Source organism: Oryctolagus cuniculus, chromosome 11, assembly GCF_964237555.1.
Source record: "Oryctolagus cuniculus chromosome 11, mOryCun1.1, whole genome shotgun sequence".
NCBI lineage: Eukaryota > Metazoa > Chordata > Mammalia > Lagomorpha > Leporidae > Oryctolagus > Oryctolagus cuniculus.
In genome coordinates, this window is record NC_091442.1 from 117,413,150 (window position 1) to 117,440,885 (window position 27,736).

The following is a 27,736-nucleotide window of genomic DNA, read 5'->3' on the forward strand; positions in this document are numbered from 1 at the left end:
CCGAGCCGGGGGTGGACGGGCGGGCCGGGGCCGGTGCTGCCCATTGGCTGCCTCAGGCCCCCACCCCGCCTGCCTCCCTAGCCTGCGGCTCCCAGGCCAGCCCCTGCCTCTCAGCTGCTTCCAAACTCCCGGAGCAAGCACCTCCTGCCGGGCCATGTCGAGCTGTGACCGGATCGGAGTGGCCCCTGCCATGGACATGCCTGAGGTCCTCAAGTCCCTGCTGGAGCACTCTCTGCCTTGGCCAGAGAAGAGGACAGGTAGGAACGCGGGTGGTCTGCACTGGCTGGCTGCCCAGGTGTCCAAGGGGCGGGAGCACCCACAGGCACAGAGTCAGGACGAGCATCCCCAGCTGGGCGGGGGGGGGGGGGTCCCTGGCAGGGGTCTGTCTGTGGTCTCATCTGGGGCAGAAGGGTGGGTCACGGTGCGGAAAGGGACTCGGGGGGTGTGGGAGCGCCACACCAGCTCTGAGGCTGCCCCCAGGGCCTGCTAGCCTTGGGAAGCTATGACCAGTGTGCAGCCACTGTGCTTGGGCCAAGGACAGGATAAGATACAGCTGGACTGACTGCTGCTGACACTCTCCCTACCCACCCCCGCCCCCGGCACCAGGGGGCAGGCAGAGCAGTGGCACAGCCGGCAGGTGTGGGCAGCAGGGGCCCGGGAGTCTGGAGAGAAGCTTGCCTTGCCTGCTGTGGCTCCCGGCTCCTGCGCTGGGCTGAACTCACGCACGGGATGGAAGCTGTTATGTAACAGGGCCACACGGCTCGAAGCCCTGCGTTCCTAGGATACCATGGCAAACACGGGGCGAGGCAGCGGGCGGAGGAGGGCGTGGACCGAGGGGTAGCTAGGCAGCCAGCACCAGGTATCTTCCTGGGAAGCCCAGGTGCCCAAAACAGTTAGTTAGCAAGAGTTGGGGGCCACCTGCCCGGGGTGCTTCCTCGTGATAAATGCTTCTGCTCCAAGTTGTCAGCACTCACCCTGCCTCCTCACCGCCTTCAGGGGAGCCCAGCCTCTGCTGCCCGAGGTCACCTAGGGGCCCGGGTGTCCCCTCGGGGCCCCTCCCTCAGGCCTCTCCCTCATCCTGTTGTGCTAACACCTGCCACGTCTCATCCGTAGGTGGTCCTGGGCGTCCCCACAGGACTTCCTTTCCCAGGACTCTCTCTGCCCACTCTTAAAACTTTGCAGCCAGAGAAGAGACCCCCCCCCGCTTCTTGACCTCTTTTCAGCCCTGGGGCTTGTTTTGTAAAAGCAGGAAAGAGCAGGCCGTGGGCTCTGCTCTTCAGGAGCCCCTGTGGGAGGGAGGAGGTGCAGGAGTCAGGGTTGGGTCCCAACAGGGTCCTCCATGGAACTTTGGGCCTGGGCCACACTCCAGGTGGGCATCACAGAGCTCCCTCGCCTCCTAGAACCTAGGACCCCTGCTGCTCACCAGAGAAGCCCACCCCTCAGGGAAGCCCCCTGCAGCTCAGCACCCAGATGGAGTCCACACCCACAGCCAGGCCACTGTTGGCTTTTTTTGCCCACGCCTGCAAGAGGCCAGGCTGGAAGGATTTCTGAGAGCTGAGTTGGGGGAGTCCCTTCTGGGTCCTGGTCCTGTCCTCCCAGGTGCCCCAGCGCGTCCCACTGCACTGCAGGGCCAGGTCCCAGCTGAGCAAGGGAAGGTTTTCGGGAGCAACTCGGGACATTGCTCCTCGGTCAGGATAACCGGGCCTCTGTGGCGGGTGGCAGCTGCCGGCCACAAGCTCCCAGCTGGTCTGCAGAGCCTTGTGACAGCTGAAAAGTCCCCAACCCTCCCAGGCAGGGCGCAGCACTTAGGGGACTTGCCCAAGGTTTCAGGCAGAGCCCTGCCAAGAGCTGGCAGGCTCTAGCTAAGGATTAGTTAGTCCCGTAAGGCGGGCGTGGGCCAGTCTCAGGTCACCTCCTGTCACTTCGTGTGGCATCTCACTGCACGTTAGGAGCCCCCTGGGCGGACGTGCCATGGCAGCCAGGAAGGCTCCTGCACACTACTTGCATTCACTGCTTCCCAAAGCCCCACACCCTCCAGATGTGGATAAAAATAGATGTCTACCTGCAAAGCTTGCACCTTACACCCACCACGCAGAACTGGGATCTGACACAGTCGTGTGGCAAGTGCTTCAGGAGGTCTGGTCGCAGCGGCTCCTCTCCCCACTGCCCACCTCTGTGGCTCCGGACCTCAGGGCAGAGACCGGGGAGGCCGTCAGATCTCTAGCTCTCTGCTTCCCTGTGGAAGGGGGCAGGTGTGTGCTGGGGGACGGGTCACAGTCCCCCGCTTTCTCCTGGTGTGCCAGCCCAGTGGCTGCACCTGTGACATGGGGAGGTCACGTGCAGGGCTACCCTGACTCCAGTGGGAGGGAACCTCCGCGGAGGGCAGGCAGAGCGTGAGAAACTCCAGGTGTGCTCTCATGAGACTGCTCTGTCTGCAGTCTCCCACTCCATTTTCTGGTTGAAGGCTACTCCCCGAGAAGGATACTCCCCGAGAAGGATACTCCCCGAGAAGGATACTCCCCGAGACCCGCTCCCACGCTCCCCTCTCGCTGCTCCTGGATGTATTTATTTGAAAGGCAGTTAAAGAGAGAGAGAGAGAGAGAGAGAGAAAGAGAGAGAGAGAGAGATCCTCCATCTGCTGGCTCACTCCCCAAATGGCCGCAATGGCTGGGGCTGGGCCAGGCCAAAGCCAAGAGCCAGGAGCTTCTTCGGGGTCTCCCACGTGAGTACAGGGACCCAAAAACTTGGGCTATCTTCTGCTGCCTTCCCAGGCCATTAGCAAGGAGCTGATCAAAAGTGGAGCAGCTCGGACTCAAATCAGCACCCACATGGGATGCTGGCCTTGCAGGCAATGGCTTAAACCGCTGTGCCACAATGCCAGTCCCAAGCCGCCTTTTTCAGGCAGCGCTCACTGGACCCGAAACTCCGGGGGCTGCCCGGCAACCCTCACTGTGGGCAGAGAGGTGCACATTCAGCAAAAGAGTGGGCCTGGCTGCCACCCTGCCTCAGTTTCTCCTCTATGTCTGTGGGTCCTGATCCCTAAAGACTACGCTTCCTGGCTCTGCCCCCACCCTCTGTCTCATGGATTCCCCACCAGGCGAGCCTGTTCCAGGCTGCTCGCTCTCTTGTTCTTCTTCCTTCTCCAGCCTATTTCCGGGAAGACGGCACAGTCTCTCAGCCTCACACACCTCCTGCCCGCACCCCCTCCCCGGGGGGCCTTGCCTGTGCTCAGAGGCGCCCCCATCCCCATCCTTGCCAGGAGCTGTGAAGCACTCAGAGGTGGAAGGAGGCTTTGCACTGGGCACGCGGGGTTCCCACCTGGGGGCGCTCCTAGACCAGAAGCACCGGGCCCAGCAGGGAGGCTTCTAACCAGACAGGACCTGACCCCACTGCTCAGGTCTCCTTGACTTGGCCCACTGTCCCCAGACTGTAAAGAGGAGAGGGAGAAGGCCCGTGCTGCGGGCTTGCCGCCAGGATTAAATGAGTTACCCCACGTGAGTGTTTGCAAACTGCGAAGCGCGGGCTGTTTCCTCTGTGAAAGGCAAAGAGCGTGGCACCGGGCTCCCTCCGCCCCCCCCATCGCGCTCGCACTCTGGCCCTCCTTCCCGGCTTCCCGCCATCCAGAGAACCGGATGTCACTGCGGCGCAGGACGGCCTCGCTGCGGCTCCTGGGGGTGTGGTGCCGGGGGCCCTGCACAGGAGAGCCCAGGATCTCCACAGGGCTGTGGGGGCAGGAGGAAGGGGCTTGGGACGGTGCTCAGGGTGGACTCCGCGCCGCCTGGCCTTGGCAGAGGCGCGTGTGCCGGCCTCACAGCCTGGGGCGGGGGGGGGGGGGAGCAGCTGGATGCAGTTCGACGTCAGGAGGAAGGGGGAGGGGGCTTTGTAGGTGCTGGATGTGTCAGCTGGTTTAATCCTCACCACAGCCTTCTAAGGGGTGTCTTCACAGTCTCTGAGCGAGAAAATGATTCCAATTACTGGCTAACCCCAGGCCGGTATGTGGGGCCCCTCCCTCCTCCCTCCCAGTTTAGGGGCCCCCACCCCAGTCACAGAAATTCGAGACACTCATTCTCGCCAAGTGCCAGGCGGAGGGTGGCATCCAGGGGTCCCTCTTCTTCTTCTTTGTTTTTTTTTTTAAGATTTATTTATTTATTCGAAAGTCAGAGTTACACAGGGAGAGGACAGGCAGAGGGAGAGAGGTCTTCCATCTGCTGGTTCACTCCCCAAATGGCTGCAATGGCTGGGGATGGGCCAGGCCAAAGCCAGGAGCCAGGAGCTTCTTCCGGGTCTCCCACGCAGGTGCAGGGACCCAAAGACTTGGACCATCTTCTACTACTTTCCCAGGCCACAGCAGAGAGCTGGATCAGGAGCAGCTGGGTCTCGGACGAACCCGCGCCCATATGGGTGTCGGCGCTCCAGGCCAGGGTGTTAACCCGCTGCGCCACAGCGCCGGCCCCAGGAGTGCTCCTCTAGCAGGCTCTCACGGGGCCTGACCCAAAGCGGGGCTGTGGAAGGAAGGATTCCTGATCCCAACAGCTGTGGTCTCTTGCGCTGGCGCTGGGACCTGTGCTCTGTGCTCTCGCGCCACTGCCATGGTGTGGCAAGGGAGGTGTGGTGTCTGCCCTACCCGGGAGAGAAGGGTGCTTAGAGAGGGCAAGGCCACACAGCTGTCCAAGGGGTCCAACCCTGCGCCTCCCGCCTCTGGGCGTGTGCGTACCCACAGGATTCCCCGCTGCTCACAACCACGTCCCAGGGCAGCAGCGCCTCTCAGTCAGCCGATCATTCCTCCTTCGCTTCCTGAGCCCGTGTTAGCACGCGGCTGACCCCGCTCCCCCGGCTCGGGACTGCAGTCAGGGGTCAGAGCTGAGGCCGGGAAGGCGTGGAAGGGGCCGTTACACCCGCCAAGGCCCTCCCCTGGGCAGAACAGACTCCGCGCGTCTGAGCGATGGAAGGCCACGGTGGCTCCAGGAGCGGAGCAAGGGGGACAGCCCCAGGAAGGCAACAGCCTGCAGGGCCTCGAGGGTCATAACGGGGCAGGAGGGCCACCCACCCCTATTATCCGAGGAAGGGGCAGGAGGGGAGGAACGAGCAACCCAGAGGGGACTGCGGAAAGAGTTAACTTTAATCAAGTGCTTGCCGTGTGCCAGGTGCTGTCCTGTGCGTGAACTGCCTTAAGTCTGGCACTTGGGCACAGAGAAGTTGAGTAACTTGCCCAAGGTCACACAGTTAGGGAGCAGCTGAAGTGGGAATCACACCCAGCCTCCCACTGTACCCCCAGCACGGCCTCAGCTGGAGGGGCCATGGCTGTCGAGACGCCGCAGGGCCTACAGGTGAGGCCTCCCCCCGGAAACGGTACCAGCAGAGTAGCTCTGTGCTACTCTGAACGCTGGGCGGGCACAAAATGCAAGCCAACCAGGACACTGGCGCTCCCGAGAGTCCTGAAGAGATGGGCAGGGATTAGGGAAGAGCCTCCACCCACCACTTCGCCCCAGAACACACGGAGACCAAGGTACAAAGCAGAGAGCCCAGAACTATGCAGCCACAGGTATGTGGGCTGGCAAGCAGGGCAGGTGCGGGGCCGCGCCACAGGGACGGCTCCCGCTCGTTATGCCAGGTCCAGTTGGGAACCAAACACAATGGCTGCTATTTAACACCAGTACCGCTCCGAATGCATGTGACTCGGCTGTGAAAGGCTTTGTTAACCCTCCTACCAGCACTGCCAACAAATATTTACTGAGCTCCTCTCCTCAACAAAGCACTGTGCCCTCCTGCATGCGGAACTGGCAAAGGACACGGAAAACCGGGCCGTGCCGAGCTCAGCGGAAGCCGCAGCGCCGTGCTCGGGGCCCACTTGTCAGTCCTGCTGGGTGCTGAAGGGCTGGGAGCAATCTGGTCAAAGGCTCCCACGCTGGAATTCGAATAATAATAATGATCCCAAGCCGGCGCCGTGGCTCAATAGGCTAATCCTCCACCTTGCGGCGCCGGCACACCGGGTTCTAGTCCCGGTTGGGGCGCCGGATTCTGTCCCGGTTGCCCCTCTTCCAGGCCAGCTCTCTGCTGTGGCCAGGGAGTGCAGTGGAGGATGGCCCAGGTGCTTGGGCCCTGCACCCCATGGGAGACCAGGAAAAGCACCTGGATCCTGGCTCCTGCCATCGGATCAGCGCGGTGCGCCGGCTGCAGCGGCGGCCATTGGAGGGTGAACCAACGGCAAAGGAAGACCTTTCTCTCTCTGTCTCTCTCTCTCACTGTCCACTCTGCCGGTCAAAAATAAATAAAAAAAAATAAAAAAAAAAAAAATAAAAAATAAAAAAAAAAAAATTAAAAAAAAAAAAAAAAATAATGATCCCAATTGGCACGATGGGTTCATGAAGATCATTTCTGTGCATTTGCTCGACGGAATTAAGTCTTCCAGGGGGACTCCGGAGCAGTAGAGAGTCCAGCTCAGGAGTGCGGACGCTGCACATCCTCTTCCGGTTCTCGCTTAGATTCTGTAACCCACCTGCAGAGCCCCAGCCTTGTCCTCATCCCCAAAACAACTCAACCCCTAGCCCAGCGCAACCTGAGTGCCACCCACGTCTCGCCACTCACTGTTCTGGGCATACACTTGGCGTTGCTTATTGCAAAGGATCTACACAAACGTTCTGAGAGGTAGGGCCGTCCATCTCAACCTACAGGAAAACATCCGAGGCCCAAGGCCACGGAGCTGGGCAGTGGCAGAGGGGAGACTCTGGGGAGGCCCGCCCCCCGAGCCCACAGGGACACTAGGACCCCCACTTCCCTGCAGAGGCCGCGGCTCGGCAAACCTATTGCCACAGAGCACCCAAGTGCCGCTTCCTGCTTCTTAAGTCTTAACTGTGAGAGGACACATGCTTACCGAGGTTCTTTGTGGGGCTAAGCAGCCACACAAATCAGCTGATTACTTCTCCTAACGTTTCTGCTTCTGTTGAGGTCGCCCTGTTATTTTCCCCAACCCCGAGAGTGGATGGAGGCAGGGGGAGGCCGCTGTGGCGAGTGAACAAGAGACCAGAAATGGCAGGCGCTGCAGGCCAGCCCCATGGCCAGCCTCCCAGCTCGCACAAGAGCACACACGCCTGCCTGCGACGCTCCTGCCGGATTTGGGACACGCCAGTCGCCCTCCGGCTATCCTGGGGAAACCTCCCCGTTGCAGGGCGGCAGCACAAGGCGGTGCACACTCAGAGGAAGCACGGCCTGGCAGCCTAGCTGCTGGCACACCAGTGGAGCAGGCATTATCCATTTTGCATAACTACTGCTAAAGAAAGAACATCTCAGTCTGTACTTCCTCCATCCCACCTCTGTCAGGAACAAATGTCCTAACTTTCCACTGCGCCGGTAATCATTTATCCGCCTCTGATACCTTGACAAGCGCTTTCCTCACTCAGTAACGCCCTGTTAGCCACAGAAACGTACGTCCCACTCCAACCTAGCAGGCCCCTCTGCTGGCTAAACTACCCACCTTACTTAAAAGCTTCGTGTACTGCTTAAATCAGTTTCCTCGGAGTGCCCTTTGAAACTTGTTTCTAAAAATCTCTAGGCTACTTTCCCCTAACAACAATTATCTTCCCACTAACAATTCCACAACACACAGGCTCTTTCTGGACACAACTTACTCTTTCCACTACATGCAAAGGGACCCAGGGACTGTGTTCGTCTCTGGATAACCGATACACCAACCAAGGGATTTGTACCCATCACAGTGTTAGTAGAATCACAAAATGGACCGTTTGTTGCAACTTTGCAATTGCGCGACTACTGCACTGGCTCACAGAAAGCCCTGAGGTAGACCCTGTCCTACCCGTCTCCCGTGGCTACCACAGGAGGCAACAGGTCCAGAGAAGGATGAAGTCTAACAGTGTGGCAGGAAGAACTTGAACTCTGGAGTCCGGTTCAGTCGTCCTGTCCCTACCACCTATCAGAGTCCTTCAAATTTCTAGCTTCCCAGGCTCAGTGTATTTGAAAGGCACAATGAGAGGGGGAAACAGAAAGGTCTAATTGCGGGTTCACTCCCCCGGTTGGCAGCAACAGCCGGGGCGCACCAGGCCAGAGCCTGGGAGTTCATCAGGTCTCCCACGCGGGTGCAGGGGCCCAAGCACGTGGGCCACCTTCCACTGCCTTCCGAGGTGCATTAGCAGGGGGCAGCGGGGACTCCACCTGTGCTGGGATGCGATGCCCGCCTTGCAGGCGGCGGCTCAACCTGCTGTGCCACAGCCCGCCACCCGACTTCTCCCGCGAAATTCGGATCGCACCCGCTTGACAGCGTTCAGGCCGCCGGCGGGCGCACACCCCGGGAACCCACAGCTGCCATTCTACTGCGCCCCCTGAGCCGCCACAGGGACCCAGGCCAAGGCAGCCAAGGCCCGCCATCAGGAGGAGTTCCGGTCAGTTCCGCAGCTTCCTGCGGCGTCCCCAGCTCCGTGCGCGCCCCCCCAGACGGCGTGTCTCCCCGTTTCCCCTCAGGGAATGATCGTATTTTGAGAGAGGCGGCCGTGGGCTCAGTACTCTGTGTAAAAGAGGTTTTGTTTTTGTTTTGCCCTAGGAAAAGGGAAACTCGTAGGCCAGAAGCGAATTTCAGAGCCGATGAGGTCGGCAGAGAGTATCTAGCCCAAGCTCCTAACTATGGCCAAGGACACAGCCCAAGTGAAGCCACTGGACTTTCTCAAGGTCACGGGCTAGTAAGTGGGAGCGCGGGCGCGCGTTCCGGCCCGCCTCAGGCCGGGCCTCCGGGAGGCTCGCTCCACGTTAGTGTTTATCTGCCGCCGCCGCCCACAGGGACACAGCCGGGATCGCCAGGCAACCCGACACCGGCCTCGCGGCGGCCCGGCCCTCGGCCGACCCCGGGGTCGCGGCGGGAGGCGGAGCGCGGCCTAGGCCTCACGCCCCAGCCCCACGGCCCCGGGCAGAGTCCGGCGAGCGAGGCCCGCCCCTCCCTTCCTCTTCCCTTTCCCGCCCCGCCGCAGCCCCGCACGTGCGGCGCCTCGTGCACGGGCCGGGCCCCGCCCCCGGCCGCCATTGGCTGCTTCCGCGCCTTCTCCCCCTCCCCCGCGGCTGGACCCTGCCGCGGCTCCACGTGACCCATGGGGGGCCGGCCCGACCGCGCCCCACCCCGCCCCCCTCCGGCTGAGGCGGGGACCCGCGGGAAGAGGAGGCGGCCGCGCTGCTCCGGGTGTTCTGAGACGGGGAAGAGGCTGCGGCCGAGAGGGCCCTAGGACAGAGACTCTGGCAAGCGCCAATCAGGGAGCGCAGGGGCGGGGGCTCCTCACCTGGCCCCGCACGTGTCGCGCTCACCCTGCCTGCCTAGCCAATCGCAGCCCGAGAAGCCGCGCCCGCCCTTCTCGCGGGATTGGCCAATCCGGAGCCGCCGTCCGGGGACGCTGGCCTGGCCTCATGAATAATTAATACGCCGGAGTCGGTCCGCAGGCGGGGTAGGGATGGAGGGAGGCGGGGGTGCTGTTGCGCGCCTGCGCAGTCGCCGCCCGGGTCGGCAGCTGCGGCGGGTCGCACGGCTCCGGCCCATCTCGGGGGGCGGGCGGGGGAGGCGCGGCGCGCGAGCGGAGCGCGGGGCACGATGTCCGACGCGGGCGGCGGAAAGAAGCCGCCTGTGGAGCCGCAGGCGGGGCCGGGCCCGGGCCCGGGGCCGGGGCGCGCAGCTGGGGAACGGGGCCTGCCGGGCTCCTTCCCGCTGGTGCTGAAGAAGCTGATGGAGAACCCCCCGCGCGAGGCGCGCCTTGGTGAGGGGGGGCGTCCGCGCGCCCTGGGGGCGGGACTTCTGCAGGGGCGGGGCCTCCTGAGGGCGGGGCTGGGAGGTCGGAGGTCAGGGTGAAGTGGTCCAGCGGAGGGGGATGGGGCCAGGGATGACGAGGAGCCTGGAGGCCTAGGCAGGGGCTTGGGGAGAGGCGGCCGGGGGCGAGCGAAGCGGAGGGGGGTGGCGGGGCCGCGGCGGGCGGGGGAGCTTGGGGTGGGGGCGTGAGGAGGCTGGTGGGGTCGGAAGCGGCCGCTCACGTGACGCCCCGGGGCGCCTCCCCTGGAGCCGCCTGCATCTGCCTCGCCCGGGATGCTTGCTTGGAATGCCGGTTCCTGGGCCCCACCCAGGCTGCGGCTCCTGGGATGGGAGTCTGCCTTTTAAGGAGCATTCCGTGTGCTTGCCACCCCCGTGATTGCAAAGTCCGCGCCGAAGTTGGAGAAGGGCGGGTCCGGGGTGGCAGGTATGCGGCCTGCCGCGCTCCTGGGTGCGGAGCATCCCCAGGGACTGGGTGCTCGCTGGAGCTCCTCTGGACACGTGTCCCCGGGCTGCTGCCGAGGTGCAGTGAGAGATACACGGGGAAGGCGCCTCTGAGCTAGGCCCCTGGAGCCGCTCCCCTGCTGGGGCTCAGTGGCAGGGCCGGGCTTCATCTCACTGCCCAGGGCACGTGTGGGAAGCAGGCTTGGCCTTGTTTTTTGCCCTGGGGATGGGGTGCAGGAGTGCCACCCATTGTGGGTCTCAGGTGCACCAGGGCATCCCTCCAGCCCGGGAGCCATCAGTATAATGTAGGGACTTGGGAGGGGGCAGGCCTTCTGTGAGTCGCCTATCCTGGGAATTAATTTTTCTCTTAAGAATGCCTCCGCGTTCTGAGGCTCCCATCACTGTGGCTGTCACTGTTGGGTTATAAATAGCTTCAGTACATCAGGTGAGGCCAGGTTTTTTCCTCCTGCTTTGGGACCTTACGTGAATAAGCCCTTTTATTTTTAAGGTGATGTTCGCTCCAGGTCTGGGGCTAAGGCAGGCTGCAGGGACCGGGGTGCGCAGGGGCAGCTTCCCGTCTGAGGTTCCCACTCACGGAGCGCTTGGTGGTAACCTGACTTCACGTAGACTTCCACAGCGGCCTGGGGGTAGCATCCCCACTGCCCAGAGGAGGAGACTCGAGGCCTGGAGCGGGGAAGGTGCTTTCTCAAGGTCACATGTGACTCCCGGTCTGGTCCTCTTTTTACTACATCCCACTGGCCACCACTGGTGTCAAGTCCTGTGACGTGCATGGTAGACGAGTGGTTTCTCTCTTCCGGTTTAAATCGCCGATCTCAGTTGCCCTTAATTGTCTTGAGCAGGTGAACCCTGGACTTAGCGCTTGACTTTCAGTTTGGCGGCTTTTCTTTCTCCTCCCCCCTTTGATCTCAGTGGCCCCACCCGACATGGGTCGCAGGTTTCTGAACAGAACGTGGAGCCTGGATCTCAGGGGAGGAGACCGGGATGCCATCTGGCCGGCCCAGCCCACCGAGGCTTGGCTCCCTGACTTCCTAGTTGGTCGTCAGCCAAAGCCTGGTGCGGGAGACAGTTGCAGAAATTCAAGTTAATTCATACAAGAAGCCATGCCCAGGTTCTGTTTGTGAAAAATCTCCACCTTCCTAATTCCCTGGCGTGTCCATCTTCACTGGGCCGCTGGGCTGCTCTTGGGCCTTGTCTATGGTGTCGGTGTCCATGGGTGGCTGGTTTGTTTCCAACACAGTCACGTCTGGTTTCTCCTTCTCACTTCCGAATCCTGAGTTCACAGTTGTCTCCCTGGATTTTGAAAACCCATCATGCACTCGTCATGATTTTATCTCCCGCTTCCCTGAGTAGCGTCCCTGTCGGTTCGATTCCCTCCCAGCCTCCTCTCTGTCATCACATCGCTCTCGTCTTTTCGTTTTCTCCCTTGGTTGGCCTCGCTTGGATATCCATGTGCTGAATGTTTTGGCCATGATAATTAGATGGGTTGTAGTCTCCATTGGTTGATTAGTTTGGCTTTGAATGGGAGCCGTTCCACGCCTTCCTCCCAGGACACCTGTCCGCGGTGTGTCCTGCTTGTTCAGGGATGAGGGTCTCTGATTGGCTGCTCTGACAAGAAAGCTCCAGGTCTCCACCTGGTAACCCTCCAGTGACTGCCTGCACATCCAGTGTTCGGAGTCCACGACCACTGCCTGCCTGCCCCTCTGTTGACCCCTGAGCTGTAGAAGGGCGCATCCCAGGCTCTGCCGTGTCCTCAGAGCTCACAGTGACGGTGAATGCCAGCGTGTGCCGGGAACTCTAGTACGGTGACGGTAGGAGACACTGAGACCCAGAGGAGTGAAGCAGCGTGGCTGAGCTCAGACGTCACGCAGCACGTGGGTGGCAGAGCTGGGTTCAGCCCTGCCGTGGGTCAGGGAGGACACGCAGGGCTGGCGGGAGCAGGAGAGAGCGCCAGAGCTGGCGGCCTGAGGCTCTCGGCTCCTCACACTGAGGTGAGCCTCCTGCAGGTGCTGGCCCCGCGGCCCGTGCTGCACCGACCCGGGGACCCCACGCGGCCTCGGCGGTGGTGAGCTTCCTGGGAAGCCAGGCCTGGAGGAGGCCCAGTGCCATCTCCGGAGAGGCCCCCAGGAACAGAGCGGGCTCTACGGGCCTGGGATGGAGTAGCGCTCCGAGCAGGCTGGGCCACCCGCGGCCACCGCCCGCCTCCTGGGACTGAGGTGCTCTCTGTGTGGTGTCTCACCCCAGGTTTTGTGTCTGCAGACAAGGAAAAGGGGAAAGAGAAGCTGGAGGAGGACGAGGCGGCGGCCGCCAGCACCATGGCCGTCTCGGCCTCCCTCATGCCGCCCATCTGGGACAAGACCATCCCGTACGACGGCGAGTCTTTCCACCTGGAGTACATGGACCTGGACGAGTTCCTCCTGGAGAACGGCATCCCCGCCAGCCCCACCCACCTGGCCCAGAACCTGCTGCTGCCGGTGGCCGAGCTGGAGGGGAAGGAGTCGGCCAGCTCCTCCACGGCGTCCCCACCATCCTCCTCCACTGCCCTCTTCCAGCCCTCTGAGACCGTGTCCAGCACAGGTGGGTGGAGGCCTCCGGGCAGGGCCGCCTGCCCCATCGGGAGGTCGTGGTGGGGCTCCACGGCCCACGCTGCCGGGCCTTCCTGTCGGCTCCCTCGCCGCAGGAGTCGGGGCGGTGGAGCGAGCCCGGCCAGTGGGGTGTGCCGCAGGATGAAGGCCCCACGGTCCCGGTATGCGTTTCTCAGCGCCGCTCTTGTACCCCGACGTGCGCTGTGCCACAGACGGGCGGGAAGCTCGGGCAGTGATAGTAGTGAGGGTACTCCTGCCACTCACGTTCAGTTACCGCTCGCTCCGTGCCAGACAGACACAAAACCCTCCCACGAACTCTAGGGGCTGAAGACCGTCACCCTGAGTTACGGGCAGGGAAGCTGGGGTTAAGCAGTTTGTCCAAGGTCACGCAGCTGGGAGGCAGTGGCCCTTGAATCACGCAGCTGCACAGCCAGGCGCTGCCAGCGAGAGGCGCAGAGACGCTCCTGCAGGTGTGAGCTCCGGGGCCCGCCTCGCTCTCCTGTCTCTCTGCCTGTTCTACCTGTGAGGGGTGGTTTGCTCTCGTGCCCTTGGACACGACCCCATCAGAGGAGACGCAGCTCCTGTTCCAGGGGGCTCTGCAGAACTGCGGCTCAGGGCAGGCAGGTGCATGTCTCACCCAGGAGATCCTCCTAGCCCGTGCTTTTTTAACTCTTTATTATGGAAAAGTTTTCAGACAGAATAATGAGACTAGTCTGGGTGGCACTGTGGGGCAGTGGGTTAAGCTAAGCCACCACTTGAGAGGCCCAGCTCGCTTACTGCAGCACCGGGGTTGAGTCCCTGCTCTGCCTCCAGACCAGCTTCCTGCTGATGCAGCTGGGGGGTGGCAGTGACGGCCCGAGAGATTGGATCCCTGCCGCCATGGGAGACACCCGAGTGCATTTCCTGGCTCCTGGCTTCAGCCTGGCCCACCCCTGGCTGTTGTGGGCATTTGGAGAATCAGTGAATGGAAGATCTCTTTGTCTCTGTCTCTCCCTCCCTGACACGCTGTCTTTTGAATAAGTTGTTTTAATTGATTAAAAACTACTAGAATGAACTTCCGTGTTAGCCATTACCACTTTCAACAATTCCTAATTCATAACCAATTATTTTCAATAAAACTTGAGATAGTTTATCATGTCAAGAAGATTGCATATATAACTGAAGTGGGAGTTTAAAAGTGTTTGAAGAAATTAGTTTGTTTCTTTGAATCAGGATCCAAGCAAGGCTTGCAGTTGCACTTGGTGGGAACATGTCTGTGGGCTCCCCTCTCCTTGTTTCTTTCTTTGAAATGTATTTGTGTTTTTTTCTTCCAAGATTATTTATTTTCCAAGTCAGGGAAGGTGGGGAAACCTTCCATCCGCTGGTTGGCTCCCCAGATGACTGTGACAGCCAGCGCTGGGCCAGGCCAAAGCCAGGAGTCAGGAGCTTAAGCCTTAGCTGGGTCTCACGTGGGTGCCTGGGGCCCAAGCGCATGGGCCGTCTTGTGCTGCTTCTCCCAGGCCATTAGCAGCTGGACTGGAAGTGAAGCAGCCAGGACACAAACCAGCGCCCAGTTGGGACACCGGCTCGCAGGCAGCGGCTTCACCCTCTGTGCCACAGCAGGCCCCTGCAGTTTATTTGTTGTTGAAACCAAATCATTTGCCCTGCAGGGTTTCACAAGGGTTGGGTGTTTCTGGCTACGTCCCTTTAACATGTCTCTCTGCACATCACTTTCTCTGGAAGCTGGTTAGATGAGAGACGACAGCTGATCCTGACAGAATTCCCATTTGAAGCCAGTGAGTTTTTGTTTGTTTTTTGATTTATCTGAGAGGTAGAGGTGAGAGAGACAGACAGATCCCATCTGTTGGGTCACTCCCTAAATGCCCATAGTGACCAGGACTGGGCCAAGCTGAAGGTAGGAGCTGGGAACTACTTCCAGGTCTCCCACGTGGGTGACAGAACCCAGTCACTTGAGCCAACACTGCTGCCTCCCAGGGGCTGCGTTAGCAGAAACCTGGAGTCAGGAGCTGGAGCTGAAATCAAACCCAGACACTGACATGGAGCACGGGCGTCTTCCCGCGAGGCCACGTGCCCGCCCTGACTTTCTGTCTAAGTGAGCCCTTTCCGAGGCGTGCCCTTACTCAGGTGCACGTGTCCTCAGCGCAGAGCCCCGTGAGTCTTCACAGAGTGAAAGCGTCGTCGCCCGTTCAGGACCTGGAACACTGCTGGTGTCCCTGAAGTGCCCTGTGACGCCGCGCAGCCTCTGCTCCCCACGTTACCATCTTTCTTGTATCATCACCAAATACTAGTTGTGCTTACAGTTAAACTTTTTATAACAAAATTGTACATAATATCCTCTTTTTTTAAAAGAAAATTGTTAGAGAGGCAGAGGCAGAGAGAGAAAGAGAGAGGTCTTCATCCACTGGTTCACTCCCCAAGTGGACGCAATGGCTGGAGCTGGGCCGATCCGAAGCCAAGAGCTTCCTCCGGGTCTTGCATATGGGTGCAGGGGCCCAAGGACTCAGGCCACCTTCCACTGCTTTCCCAGGCCATAGCAGACAGCTGGGTCAGAAGTGGAGCAGCCAGGATTTGAGCAGGCACCCATATGGGATGCTGGCACTGCAGGTGGTGGCTTTACCTGCTACACCCCAGCACTGGCTCTTGTTTTTAATAATTGTAGCCTAATTATATGCTCGTAAACATCCAGCTTCCTTTAGCTAGAGTCAGAGGACATGTAGAATCACGGGGTAGGGACGCAGACTCGGCTCTGGCAGCCAAGATGCCGCTCAGGACAGCAGCATCCCATGTTAGCGCCTGGACTTTGAGTGCCCCCAGCTCTGCTCCAGGTGTCACCTTCTGGGAGGCAGCAGTGATGACTCAGGCAGCTGGGTTCCTGCCACCTGTGTGGGAGACTCAGGTTGTGTTTCCAGCTCCTGGCTTCAGCCTGGCCCAGCCCCAGCTTTTGCAGATATTTGGGGAGTGAGCCAGCAGGTGAGTGAGCTGTTTATTGTCAGTGCCTCTCTGGCTTTCAAATAAGTAAATAAAATTTTAAAGAAGTGTGTATGGGCCGGTGCCGCGGCTCACTAGGCTAATCCTCCGCCTTGCACACCAGGTTCTAGTCCTGGTCGGGGCACCGGATTCTGTCCCGGTTGCCCCTCTTCCAGGCCAGCTCTCTGCTGTGGCCAGGGAGTGCAGTGGAGGATGGCCCAAGTGCTTGGGCCCTTCACCCCATGGGAGACCAGGAGAAGCACCTGGCTCCTGCCATTGGATCAGAGCGGTGCGCCGGCCGCTGCGGCCATTGGAGGGTGAACCAACGGCAAAGGAAGACCTTTCTCTCTGTCTCTCTCTCACTGTCCACTCTGCCTGTCAAAAAAAAAAAAAAAAAAAAAAAAAAGCATGTACATTATAAACCTCTTCACACCAACAAAACCGTTTACCAGACATATTATGAAGTATTCTTTTGAGGCTGGCATCATGGCACCGCAGGCTAAGCTGCCACCTGCCATGCCTGCATCCCGTATGGGCCCTGGTTCAAGTCTCCACTGTTCCTCTTCCAATCCAGCTCCCTGCTAATGTGCCTAGGAAAGCAGTGGACGATGGTCCAAGTGCTTGGGCCCCTGCACCCACACAGGAGACCCAGACGGAATTCTGGGCTCCTAGCTTTGGTCTGGCCCAGCCTCAGCCATTGATGCTATCTGGGGAGTAAACCAGCAGATGGAAGATCCCTTTCTCTTTCTTTTTAACTTTAAAATCTTGAAAGAAAAAAAAATTTAATATTTATTTATTTGAGAGGCAGAGTTATAGACAGAGGGAGAGACAGGTCTTCCGTCTGCTGGTTCACTCTCCAAATGGTCACAACAGCCAGAGCTGAGCTGATCTGAAGCCAGGAGCCAGGAGCTTTCTCCAGGTCTCCCATGTGGGTGCAGGAGCCCAAGCGCTTAGGCCATCTTCTGCTGCTTTCCCAGGCCATAGCAGAGAGCTGGTTCGGAAGTGGAGCAGCTGGGACTAGGACTGGCACCTGTATGGAATGTTGGTGCCACAGGTGGAAGATCAACCTACTGTGCCACAGTGCCAGCCCCCGGAAGAAAAATTAAAATACAGGTAATGTAAAACGTATGAGGATGCCTCAGACAATTAATGGGAAGTAGTTAATGAGTTTGGGGAGGGGCAGTGCTGTGGCTTAGTGGGTAAAGCCACCATCTGTGATGCTGGCAACCCGTATGGTGCCGCCACTTCAAGTCCCGGCTGCTCCGCTTCGATCCGGCTCCCTGCTAATGGTCCTGGGAAAGAGTGGAGGATGTCCCATGCCCTTGGGTCCCTGAACCCATGCTGGGGACCTGGATAGAGTCCCTGGCCCCTGGCCCAGATCTGGCTGTTGTGGGCATTTGGGGTAGTGAACCAGTAGATGGAGTCTCTCTGTCATTCTGTCTTTCAAATAAATCTTCAAAAACAAAAACAGAAAACAGTTTGATGCAAAATTATTTTGAAATCCATGCATAGTTTTTTCCTAGTATGTGATTTCATGAACTTGTTTTTTTGGTTTTTTTTTGTTTTTTTTTTTGTTTTTGTTTTTGTTTTTGAAAGGCAGACAGAGACAGAAGACAGAGATTTCCATTCCACTGATTCACACCCCAAATGCCCACAACAGCTAGGGCTGAGCTGCAGCTGGGCCAAGCCAAAGCCAGGAGTCTAGAGCCTAATCCAGGTCTCCCACAGGGGTAAGGACCCGCTACTCGACCTTCACCTGCTGCCTCCCAGGGTGTGTGTTAGCAGAGAGCTGGAACTGGGAACAGCTGGAACGTGAACCCGGGCGCTCCAGTGTGGCCTGCAGGCATCCCAAGTGTCGTCCTCAGTACTGCACCAAATGCCAGCTCCCACAGCCCCCACCCCCGCTTTTGGTATATTTTTAAAAACATTTATTTGACATTCAGAGTTAGCCTCCATCTGCTGGTTCACTCCCCAAGTAGTCACAATGGCTGGGGCTGGGCCAGGCCAAAGCCAAGAGCCAGGAGCTTCTTCCAGGGCTCCCACGTGGGTGCAGGGGCCCAACACGTAGGCCATCTTCTGCTGCTTTCCCAAGTGCATTAGTAGGGAACTGGATTGGAAGTGGAGCAGCCAGGGCTGGAACTGGCGCCCATGTGGGATGCTGGCATCACCGGCGGCGGCTTTACCCACTAAGCCACACCACCAGTTCCTCCCGTAACCTTTTTGAAGACCCCTCATACACTGAAGAATTGCACACATGCTAGGGATGAAAGTAGGATTCCTCCTGACGTGGCAGCTCTTTCTGTAGAAAAGACGGAGTAGCATATCCTTTGGTTTCCGGCTTCTCTCATCTCTAAAACTGCGTCACGTCGCACACAGCTGTGGAACAGTGCCGCGCCTGCGCCTGTGCCTGCGCCCGCGCCTGTGCCTGCGCCTGCGCCTGCGCCTGCGCCCGCGCCTGTGCCTGTGCCTGTGCCTGCGCCTGCGCCCGCGCCTGCGCCCGCGCCTGCGCCTGTGCCCGTGCCCGCGCCCGTGCCTGTGCCTGCGCCTGCGCCTGTGCCTGCGCCCGCGCCCGCGCCTGTGCCTGTGCCCGCGCCTGTGCCCGCGCCTGCGCCTGTGCCTGTGCCCGCGCCCGCGCCTGTGCCCGCGCCCGCGCCTGTGCCTGCGCCCGCGCCTGCGCCTGCGCCTGCGCCTGTGCCCGCGCCCGTGCCTGTGCCTGCGCCTGCGCCTGCGCCTGTGCCCGCGCCTGCGCCTGCGCCTGCGCCTGTGCCCGCGCCTGCGCCTGCGCCCGCGCCTGCGCCTGCGCCCGCGCCTGTGCCTGCGCCCGCGCCTGCGCCCGCGCCCGCGCCTGCGCCCGCGCCCGCGCCCGTGCCTGTGCCCGCGCCTGCGCCTGTGCCTGCGCCCGCGCCTGCGCCTGTGCCGTCCCCATTCTGCTGAAGAGCATTTGGGGCCTTGCTAGATCGGGTTCTGATGGCGCTGCTGTCAGTACGTGGGCATTTACCGGGGCTGGAATGGCTGCTCACTGGGTGCGGGCACACTCAGCGTTTGTAGGTGCCTGCCTTCAGTGGAGAGCGGCTCCTCCACCACCAGGGTTCCGCCTGCCGGGCTTCGGTGTTAGCGTTGGCAGTGTTTGTGCTGGGGGGTCCCGGTGATGCTTCCAGCAGATTGCCACCGGGCCTCCGACTTCCCTCTTCCCCCGCAGAGTCACTTTAAGGTCTTGCTGTCGTGGCTAGAATTTGTTCACAGAAGTATCCTCTGGGAAGGAGTCGTCCTCAAAACCGTTGCCGCTAAACCAGTTTTTATGTGCTTCTTGTGAATTGTCCCCTTCTGTTTCCTGGGGCTTTCTCTTGTCCTGTCCCTGAAAAGTAGCCACATCTTAGCATTTGGTTTCTGCCGAGTTTAGAAAAGTCCTGTCCACCAGGTTGCTCTCCAAATGCCCACAACAACTGAGACTGGGCCTGGGCGGAAGCCAGGGCCTGGAACTCAATCCAGATCTCCCAGGTGGTTAGGGACCCAGTTACCTGATTCATCGCCACCACCTCCCAGGGCCTGCATGCAAGAAAATGGAATCAGGAGCGGGAGCTCAAACACCTGCCCCCAGGGTGACGCGTGCCCTGGCTGGTGGTCTTGCCGGTGCGGGGTTTGACGGCCCCGTTTGCTTCCAGCCCCCACAGTGCTCCCTGGTCATTCACTCCTTCAACGCTCAGACCTCTGAGTACCTAACCCGTCCAGAGTGTACCGTGAATTATGTGCATGATGCCCGTGAGCCCTAAGTCTGACCACGCACGCCTCTTCCCCGCACAGCGGCCTCACAGCAGCACCACTGACTCAGACCAGACACATCTGGGGGTGGGGGCTGGAGGAGGGTCTGACCGGAGCGTTTCGGGGCACTGTTCAGGCCGCACGTGACCACATGTCCCCTGCAGAGCAGAATGCCTCTCTGTTGAGAACCACTGCCTTATGTGGTTCAGACCTGTTCTGTCCCTCACCCCTCTTGTTCACTCACACTGGCCCCTTGAACATACCAGCTGGGCACCTGCCTCAGGCTCACTCTTTCTAGAATGTTCTCCCGGATATGCCCATGGCATCTAAGACTTTTATAGATACTTTTGTTTATCTTGTATAATGTCAGCCTTCTCCACTAGATAACATTCCATGAAGGCAGGGCTTTGTAGCTGTTACACTGTTTAGTCTCTGGCTTGTAGTAGGTATTCCATAAATACTTGCTAACTGAATTATTTCGTATACTCTTACCAGTAGCCTTGGACAAGTAGTCCAAAGGTACATTATTCTTTCAAGTAAAACTCTTATCTTTAGTGACAAGCAAGCTTTGGGGTGGGCATTGTGGCGCAGTGTGTTACGCCACCACTTGGAACACCAGCGCCCCACGTTGGAGCACCAGTTTGAGTCTTGGCTGTTCCACTTCCACTCCAGCTGTCTGCTGATGCTCCGGGGAGGCAGCAGACCAGGGCATGGGTACTTGGACCCTGTCCACCTACGTGGGAGACCCGGATTGAGTTCCTGGCTCCTGGCTCTCGTGGCCATTTGCAGAGTGAAAAAGTGGATGAAGGTTTTCTTTTCCCTCCCTCCCTCCATCTCTTCCTCTCTGAAAAACACATGAACAAGTCTTCTAAATGTGAATTAAAAGATGGTGTTTGTTCTCGTAAGTCGCACAGCCTTTGGACTGGAGGTGGCTGTACTCCAGCGTCCGTGCCCCGCGAAGTGGAGGCGGCGCCGGGAGGGACAGGAGGCAGAGTCAGCAGACCGAGGGTGGGGATTCCATTCAGCCACTTGTGCCCACGTGGCTCCTTTCTCTGAGCCTTGTGGCCGCCTCTGACAGAGGGGCTCACACCCACCCATCCTCCGTCAGAGTGCCCGCAGACTGCGTGCACCCCAGGGACCCAAAGGTGGAGCCCGTTTCAGTCACTTAGTCGAGGTCGCCGGCCAGTATAGTTCATAGAGAGACTCAGCTGTTACTCATTAGTTGAGAACTTGAAACCACAGGAAGTTGAGGGCATAATGGTTTAATGTTTTGCTTAACATCTCTGGGCGAAGAAAACAGTTGGAAAATGGTGTCTTTTTCGAGGGCCTGTTTCCTTGTGAGCATCCTGTTCCTTACGGAGAGAATTGTTTCTGTGTCCCTGTTGGTGTGAGCGGTCTGTGCCGGTCTGGCTCCAGGGCTGCTGTTGGCGTGAGCTGTGCGTGCCAGTTGTTTCTGTCCCTGTTGGTGTGAGTGGTCTGTGCCGGTCTGGCTCCAGGGCTGCTGTTGGCGTGAGCCGTGCGTGCCAGTTGTTTCTGTGTCCCTGTTGGCGTGAGCGGTCTGTGCCGGTTGTTTCTGTGTCCCTGTTGGCGTGAGCGGTCTGTGCCGGTCTGGCTGCAGGGCTGGTGGGGTTGGGTTTCTTCCCAGGTGGCAGTGGTTGGTGCAGCTTTGAGAGCGCAGAGGCCTGGGTCTCGTCCATCCCGAGGGCTGCCCTGGACCACCTGTTTCCGTGTCTTCCAGAATCTTCCCTGGAAAAGGAGAGGGAGACACCCAGCCCCATCGACCCCAACTGCGTGGAGGTGGACGTGAACTTCAATCCCGACCCGGCTGACCTGGTCCTGTCCAGCGTGCCTGGCGGAGAGCTCTTCAACCCGCGGAAGCACAAGTTTGCCGAGGAGGACCTGAAGCCGCAGCCCATGATCAAGAAGGCCAAGAAGGTCTTCGTGCCTGACGAGCAGAAGGTAACCCGGCACCCCTCCTGCGTGGGGCACAGCGCGGGGGCTGGGGCTGTGCCCGCTCTGGCTGCTGTCTCCTGGGGAGCCGTCCCTGCCGTGGACCGCAGGTAGAGGCTGTGAGTTCAGGGCAGGGAGCCACGGCCGGCGGCCATCCGGTGGGGAGAAACAGTTGGGTGGTGCCTGGTGAGCAGACAGAAACTCCGGGAGTTACACCGGGGCCACCGCCACAGTTACACTGTGGCCCAGCCATCAGGCAGGAGCTCGCTGGGGCGCAGGAGCTGGGGCTGCGCACGTCCTTGCTTTGGAGGGTTGCTGGTTCCGTGGAACCGGCGGGAAGGGAGGATTGTGTAGTTTCCACGCTTTCCTATGAAACACTTAGAGGAAGGACGTTCTCGCCCGAGCCAGGCAGTCAGGCCGGCCTGCATGCGATGCCCACGTGGCCTCCTGTGACAGAGCCTGCCTCTCAGGAGGTGTCCGAGACTGTGGGAGCCGTGACGACGGCGGCACACGGGTGGAGCTCGCTGAGGCCACTCGTGTCGTCCTCCAATGACTGGGAGGGGGTTACTGTCGCGTCCTCCATGGCGGAGCAGGGGGCCCGAGACAGAGGTTCAGGGACTCGTGTGGTCCCACTGCCTGAGTCCTGCAGAGCGAGGACTGGCGCTGCAGGGCCCGGAGCCCAGTGCAGGCCTGAGCACAGCAAGTGGGGGCTGCGGCGCTCCCCACAGGACCTGCCCAGGACTCACCCCCCCCCACCCGCGGCAAGGACAGTGCCCCTCGGAGTCCTCCCAGCCCCCTGCCGTAGCTCTGAGCAGAATCTGGGCTGCGGGAGGGGAACGGCTGGGTTCCCTGGTGAGGAAATCAGAGACCCACAGGGTGACCTCCTCGCAGGATGAAAAGTACTGGACGAGACGCAAGAAAAACAACGTGGCGGCGAAACGGTCCCGGGACGCCCGGCGCCTGAAGGAAAACCAGATCACCATCCGGGCGGCCTTCCTGGAGAAGGAGAACACGGCGCTGCGCACGGAGGTGGCCGAGCTTCGCAAGGAGGTGGGCAAGTGCAAGACCATCGTGTCCAAGTATGAGACCAAGTACGGCCCCTTGTAACCCGGGCCCCTCCCCCGGGCGGGGCGCCGCCTCACTCAGACCTCTGCCTGGGGCTCCCTGAACCCCACCCGCGCGTGGAGACTTAGGACTCGTCCTGGGCGCGTGGCGGCGCACCTGCCCCCGGAGCATCCACGTCTCAGCTTCATTATAACACAGCCGGCGCTCGCGGGCCCTCCCGGGGGCCGCCTCCCTCTGGCTGGAGTGCAGAGGATCCACATCGCCGGGGAGCGGCCTCGATCTCTGTCCCTGGAAGTCCTGGTTGAATCGGAAGGGACCTCTGGCGAGCAGATCTTTCCCAGGGTGCTCAGGCTTCCCTGGACTCCCACGCTCCCGGCCCGGGCTGCCGAGGGCTGTGCAGAGCGAGCTGTGATCCTGTTACCCTCAGGTCTTCTCAGGTCGCAGGGCTTACACCCCATCATCCCCAAAGAGCCTTGGAGAGATGCAGCCACTCCGCACTGCGTGGAGGTGAAGTGTTGGCATGCGGCAGCCACAGGAGGGGTCCCTGCACAGCCTGAGGTGGGCTTGGGTGTGGGCCTGCAGCAGGAGGGAGCCCAGCGCCCTTTTTCTCTCGTGGCTGTGGCCTGTGGTCTGCAGGCCCAGCAGTGGGCTTGCCCCACGAGGCACCTGCTGTGGAGGCTCCTGAGCCTGTGCAGGGAGGGCTTCTCACGGAGGCCACCTCGATCTCGTCTCTCCCACCAGACGGGGCCTCTGGGCCTGCCATCCCTTCCACCCAGTAACCCATCTACAGTCTCATTTGGAAAAGAAGGCCCCTCCCTGCAGGAGGCTTCACTTCCTGGACCAGGGTGCGGCCCGCCTCGCAGCCCTCCGTGTGGGCACCGGGCGGCCGTGATTCTTGAGAAGCCCCTTTTTATTGCTCTGCCCACCTGGAGGTCATGGGGGCCCCGGGTCTCCCTCGGGAACCTGGAGGTCACGGAGGGCCCTGGGTCTCCCTAGGGGATCCTGGGTGAACTGCCCAGAGGGTGGCAGCAGGGCAGGGCACCTCGTCAGGGATCCCCGAGGACGTGGCGCCACTCTCTTGGGACAACGGGCTCTTGGGACATTCACACGGGACTGGAGTCCCCTCAGTCTTGGTCCCAGGGGACGGGGCCACCGCTCGAGCCTGGCTGTGCTGCAGAGGGAATTTCACAGCTGTGGCGGCCTCTGCGTCCCAGCTGCTCCTGGGGTCTGGTCGGAGCCGCCCTGCTCTGCAAGAAGATTCACCGAGGAAATCCGTGGGACCCTCTGCTCCTTGGGGTCAGTGGGGCACCCTGAACGGGGGTGTTTATTTGCTCAGGGCGGGCAGCCTGTGGTGAAGAGGAGACGGAGGAGACGGCACCCTTTGTCGCACTCAACACTGGCTTTATTTAAAGTCGGGGCTCAGAGTCGCGGCCCCGACCCTGAAGACTTCATAGCAGATGTTAAGACCAGGGAAGCCACCCACTGGCCGCGGACTACACCCCAGGGGGACGCCCGGGCCCCCGGGGACCTGCACACCCACTTCTCCAGGGGACTTGGCAAGGGTCCCTGAGGCCAAAGGAGGCCACCCCTCCCGCCAGGCCCCGGTTCTTCCTCTGTGGTTCTAAAAACACCATGTACACACTTTCCACTCTGTTGTAACCGCCAGGGCAGTTGCACCCAGCATGTCCGTGTCTGCCCTGGGCCCCCGCCCACCCGGGCACCCCTGCTCTGGCTACTCACCAGGAGGGCAGCTCTCCTTTGGATATTGGTGAAAGAGCCTTGAGCTTTAAAGCTGTTCGTTTTTTGGCTAGAAAGTGTATGGTTTGTGTTTCTCCAGTTTCACTTTTTTTAAAGGATAGACACTTGAGTCGCTAGGAGTGTCCACGTTCTGATCCCGTGGTGGGACGGCGGCTCCGTGTGTGTCCTTTCGTCCCGCCTCCTGTCTGCACGGTGCCCACCTTTCCTCCCCCCAGGCAGTGGGGTCTGGCTCCTTCCCAAAGCACTTCCTTGGAAAGCGTGTCCGTGCAGCCCCTTTGAGTCGGGAGCCTGGGGGACAGGACGGGGACGCCCCCAGAGGGGGACACAGCAGTGCTCGGTGAGCTTGTTTCCCTGGGCTCGGCCCTGGGGCCTCGCACGAGTGCTCAGCTTCTGTCGTGGAGATGGGAGTCTCGACTCCGTTTTGAGCCGTTTCTCTCTCGGGGCCAGCAGCCAGCTGAGGCGTCTGTTCAGAAATGAGAAGCCAACCGGAGCTTGGCCCGCCAGCGGCTCCCGATGGGCTGGGAGGTGCAGCCCCCCCGAGCACCCGCCTCCAGCTCTGGCAGCCACGTTGCGAGAGTGTCCACATGATGAATAGCTCTCGGACGTGGAGGACAGCGAGCTCTCGGGCAGGTGGTGGCCCTGTGGAGGGCCTCAGTGACTCCTGCTTTGCCTTCGTCTGGCTCCTGAGGCTGGGGGGGCACGGGGCGTCCGCGGCTCCCACAGTCCTGCCCGAGGCCGGGCACGGTGTGGGGCCGGGAGGGCAGGCCTCTGCATGCTGGGCGGTGCGCCACACGGGGCCCACCCGGGGCTCCTGTCACATCTGTTAATCAAGTGCAATAACTTTTCTAGGAGATGGTAGAGATGCTTCCAGGTGGACACTGCAGGTGTTGGCCATGCCTGAGCGCCACTTGGGCTTATTTTTCTGGGTGCATGTGATGAGACGGGTGGGGGGCTCTGCGCCCCCGGAGCTGGCATTCCAGCGGGCCCCTCTCCTTCACCTTTTTTTGGGGGAAGGAGGCAAGGAAAGGATCCCTTCTCCTGGCTGGAGAGGGCAGAGGCAGCCGGAGCCCGTTGGCCTTACGTGCGTGTGTGCGTGTGTGTGTCACTGCCTCTGGGCCGGAGCGATGTGGGGAGGGAAGCCGGGAATGTATCCTTTTCAAAACAAAATTAAATATTTTGAGATGAGAATGTTGGGGCTGCGTCTTCTGTCCTGCCCACGCGTCCCTTCTGCGTGCTGGCCTTGGAGCTTGAGGGTCAGTGACCATCCATCCCAGGTACCTCCTCCTCGCCAGCCGAGTCCCTAACCCCTCTGTGCCCTGTCGGCTGGAAGTAACCCGGCCTGCTGGTGTTGAGACGCCAGGAAGAAAAGCAACTGCGGCGGCTAACAGTGCCGTCCAGCTAGGAGGGCAGGGACTGCCGATGAGGGGTCCCCAGACGGCGGTGCTGGAGGACACCCTGGGGCGACAGGGACATGGTGAAGGCCCCGCGAGAGCCGGGTGCTGGTGGTGGGAACCTGGGAGTTTTCTTGTTGTCAGTGTCTTCTGTTGGTGGTCATGAGACTTCCACGAGTAAATGACGAGTCCCAGGCAGCAGGGATGTGGTTTCCGGGTCGCTCAGTGCTGGTGTCCCCAAGGCCGCTGCTCAGGCTGGCCCCAGTTCCCCGGGAGCGTTCGGCGGGAGTGGGGTGCACCAGCCCTGCCCTAGCCGGGCCTGCTGCGTCCTGGCTTCCCTTCCCGCTGCACGTGGTTGGTGCTCAGGGAACCCTTCATAGTTCTGTTTCTGAGGTTTGAAGTTTGGGGACAGAGGCTGGCAAGGTGCACTTTCGGAAGCGACTGTCACCAAGGCTCAGGTGTCTCAGGTCACAGCGGCAGAGCTGAACTTCAACCGCGAGTGGACAGAGGGTTGGCAGGGCCGCAGGACAGTGGCCGGGCAGCTGCTCCCCCCGTCCCCGGGTCAGCCCGTCCCAGTGCTCAGGGAAGGGCTGGTGTCAGGCGCCGGCTCAGAGGCACTGGCGCGTTTGCTCCTCACAGGAGAGCTGTCTGTCGTCGCCCCATTGCACAGATGGAGAACTCTGCAGTACTCACTGGCTGCCTGTTTGGTGCCCTCACAGCATGCTGGGAAAGGCCAACATTAGATGGACGGAAGTAGAGGACGAGGCACCGAGGGGCCCGAGAGGACTGGGAGTCGGGGAGGCCAGTCAGCGGGGGTCAGGGGCGACCTCGCTGTGGGTGGCACCGATGCAGGGACCGGGAGGCTGGCTGGCTGGGGCTCGGCCTCAAGGTCCGCATACAGGTTGGGTGCGGAAGCCTGCAGGTAGGCACGCCCAGCAGCCCCCGCTGCCACTGGCCGGCGGACGAGGCACAGGCGGCCGTGAGAGAGGAGGGCACAGGGCAGCGCGCCCCTGACGCTGAGCTTGGGGTTGCGACTCCAAGTGAAATGAAGCAGATGGAACTGGAGCCTTTGCCCACCCCCAGATCCGTCGCCAGGGTCTGACGCCAGCCTTTCCCTGAGATCTGCAACCTGCGGTCTGTTTCCTCGCCGGCCAGCGATGACCTGCTTCACCCGTTTTCTGCCCCCGTTCGAAGCAGAGACTGTGCAGCGCGGGAGCACAGGCCGAGGACACTGCTCAGCGCGGGAAGGACGCTGCCTGGGGCCTCCCTGTCCTGGCTTCCAGCCGGCCTCCGCCAGTTACGAGGGTGTGATCTGGGCACATCCCTTTCCCTCTCTGGGCTGCACTCTCTCTGCAGAATGGGCCCCAGCCTCCGAAGGCCATTGTGAGGGTTTCCTACCCGGGCACCTGCCGGCACGGCAGAGGCTGTCCCGGTGACACGGGGCAGCGTGGGAGGCGGTCAGGGCCGGTTACGCCCCTGCCTGAGCTGGTCCCCCACCCCGCCCCTGTGTACGAGGAGCACACGCCACACACGTGACAGGTGAGTGCCTGACACCATGCAGCTCGCTAATTCTCCCCCTCCTACACACACACTCCCCTGCCCCTTGGAGGACGGATTTCCAGAACTGGACGTGCGCACGCGCGCACACACACACACCCCGCCAGGCCCGCCCAGCCGGCAGCTCTGACGTCAGAAGCTGCCAGCCACAGATAGGAGCAAGCAGAAAAGAAGTCAGAAACAGGCCCCAGGTGGGCACCCCAGCCCCCAGCCCCAGCCCCAGCCCCAGCCCCAGCCCGCCTTCCCCGAGCTCCTCTCGGCTTCCCGTGCCAGTGCGCAGGCTGACGCGGCAGACAGGACCGAGGCCCGGGCAGGAGCCCGGCTCGGTCTGCAGGAACGGGGCAGCACCGTGGCCGCTGCTCGGCCTCCGCCAGTTTTCTCCAAGCTGAGCTGGGGGTGTCCACTCGGGCGGGCTCCAGGCTGAGTCCAAGGGGTCAGCAGGAGCTGGTCTG

At 60.8% G+C, this 27,736-nt stretch overlaps 1 protein-coding gene across 4 annotated transcripts; it reads left to right on the forward strand.

Annotated features, from left to right (window-relative positions):
* On the forward strand, nucleotides 1-25,524 carry TEF (TEF transcription factor, PAR bZIP family member). Of its 4 annotated transcripts, none has more exons than XM_008275170.4 (4): nucleotides 1-257; nucleotides 12,497-12,829; nucleotides 21,302-21,522; nucleotides 22,405-25,524. In XM_008275170.4, the coding sequence occupies exons 1-4, from the start codon at nucleotides 155-157 to the stop codon at nucleotides 22,618-22,620; spliced, it is 873 nt and encodes a 290-aa protein (XP_008273392.2). In that variant the 5' UTR covers nucleotides 1-154; the 3' UTR covers nucleotides 22,621-25,524. The 4 variants fall into 4 exon arrangements, with proteins under 4 accessions (XP_008273392.2, XP_002721439.2, XP_008273391.2 ...); XM_002721393.5 differs by having other exon boundaries at nucleotides 2-257; nucleotides 12,512-12,829; XM_008275169.4 differs by lacking the exon at nucleotides 1-257 and adding an exon at nucleotides 9,477-9,743.
* The last annotated feature ends 2,212 nt before the right edge of the window (nucleotides 25,525-27,736 follow it).

Coding starts and splice junctions, on each gene's coding strand:
- TEF (XM_008275169.4), top strand. CDS start 9,581: ATGTCCGACGCGGGCGGCGGAAAGAAGCCGCCTGTGGAGCCGCAGGCG. Junction 9,744..12,496: donor CCCGCGCGAGGCGCGCCTTG/GTGAGGGGGGGC, acceptor GTCTCACCCCAG/GTTTTGTGTCTGCAGACAAG. Junction 21,523..22,404: donor TCGTGCCTGACGAGCAGAAG/GTAACCCGGCAC, acceptor ACCTCCTCGCAG/GATGAAAAGTACTGGACGAG.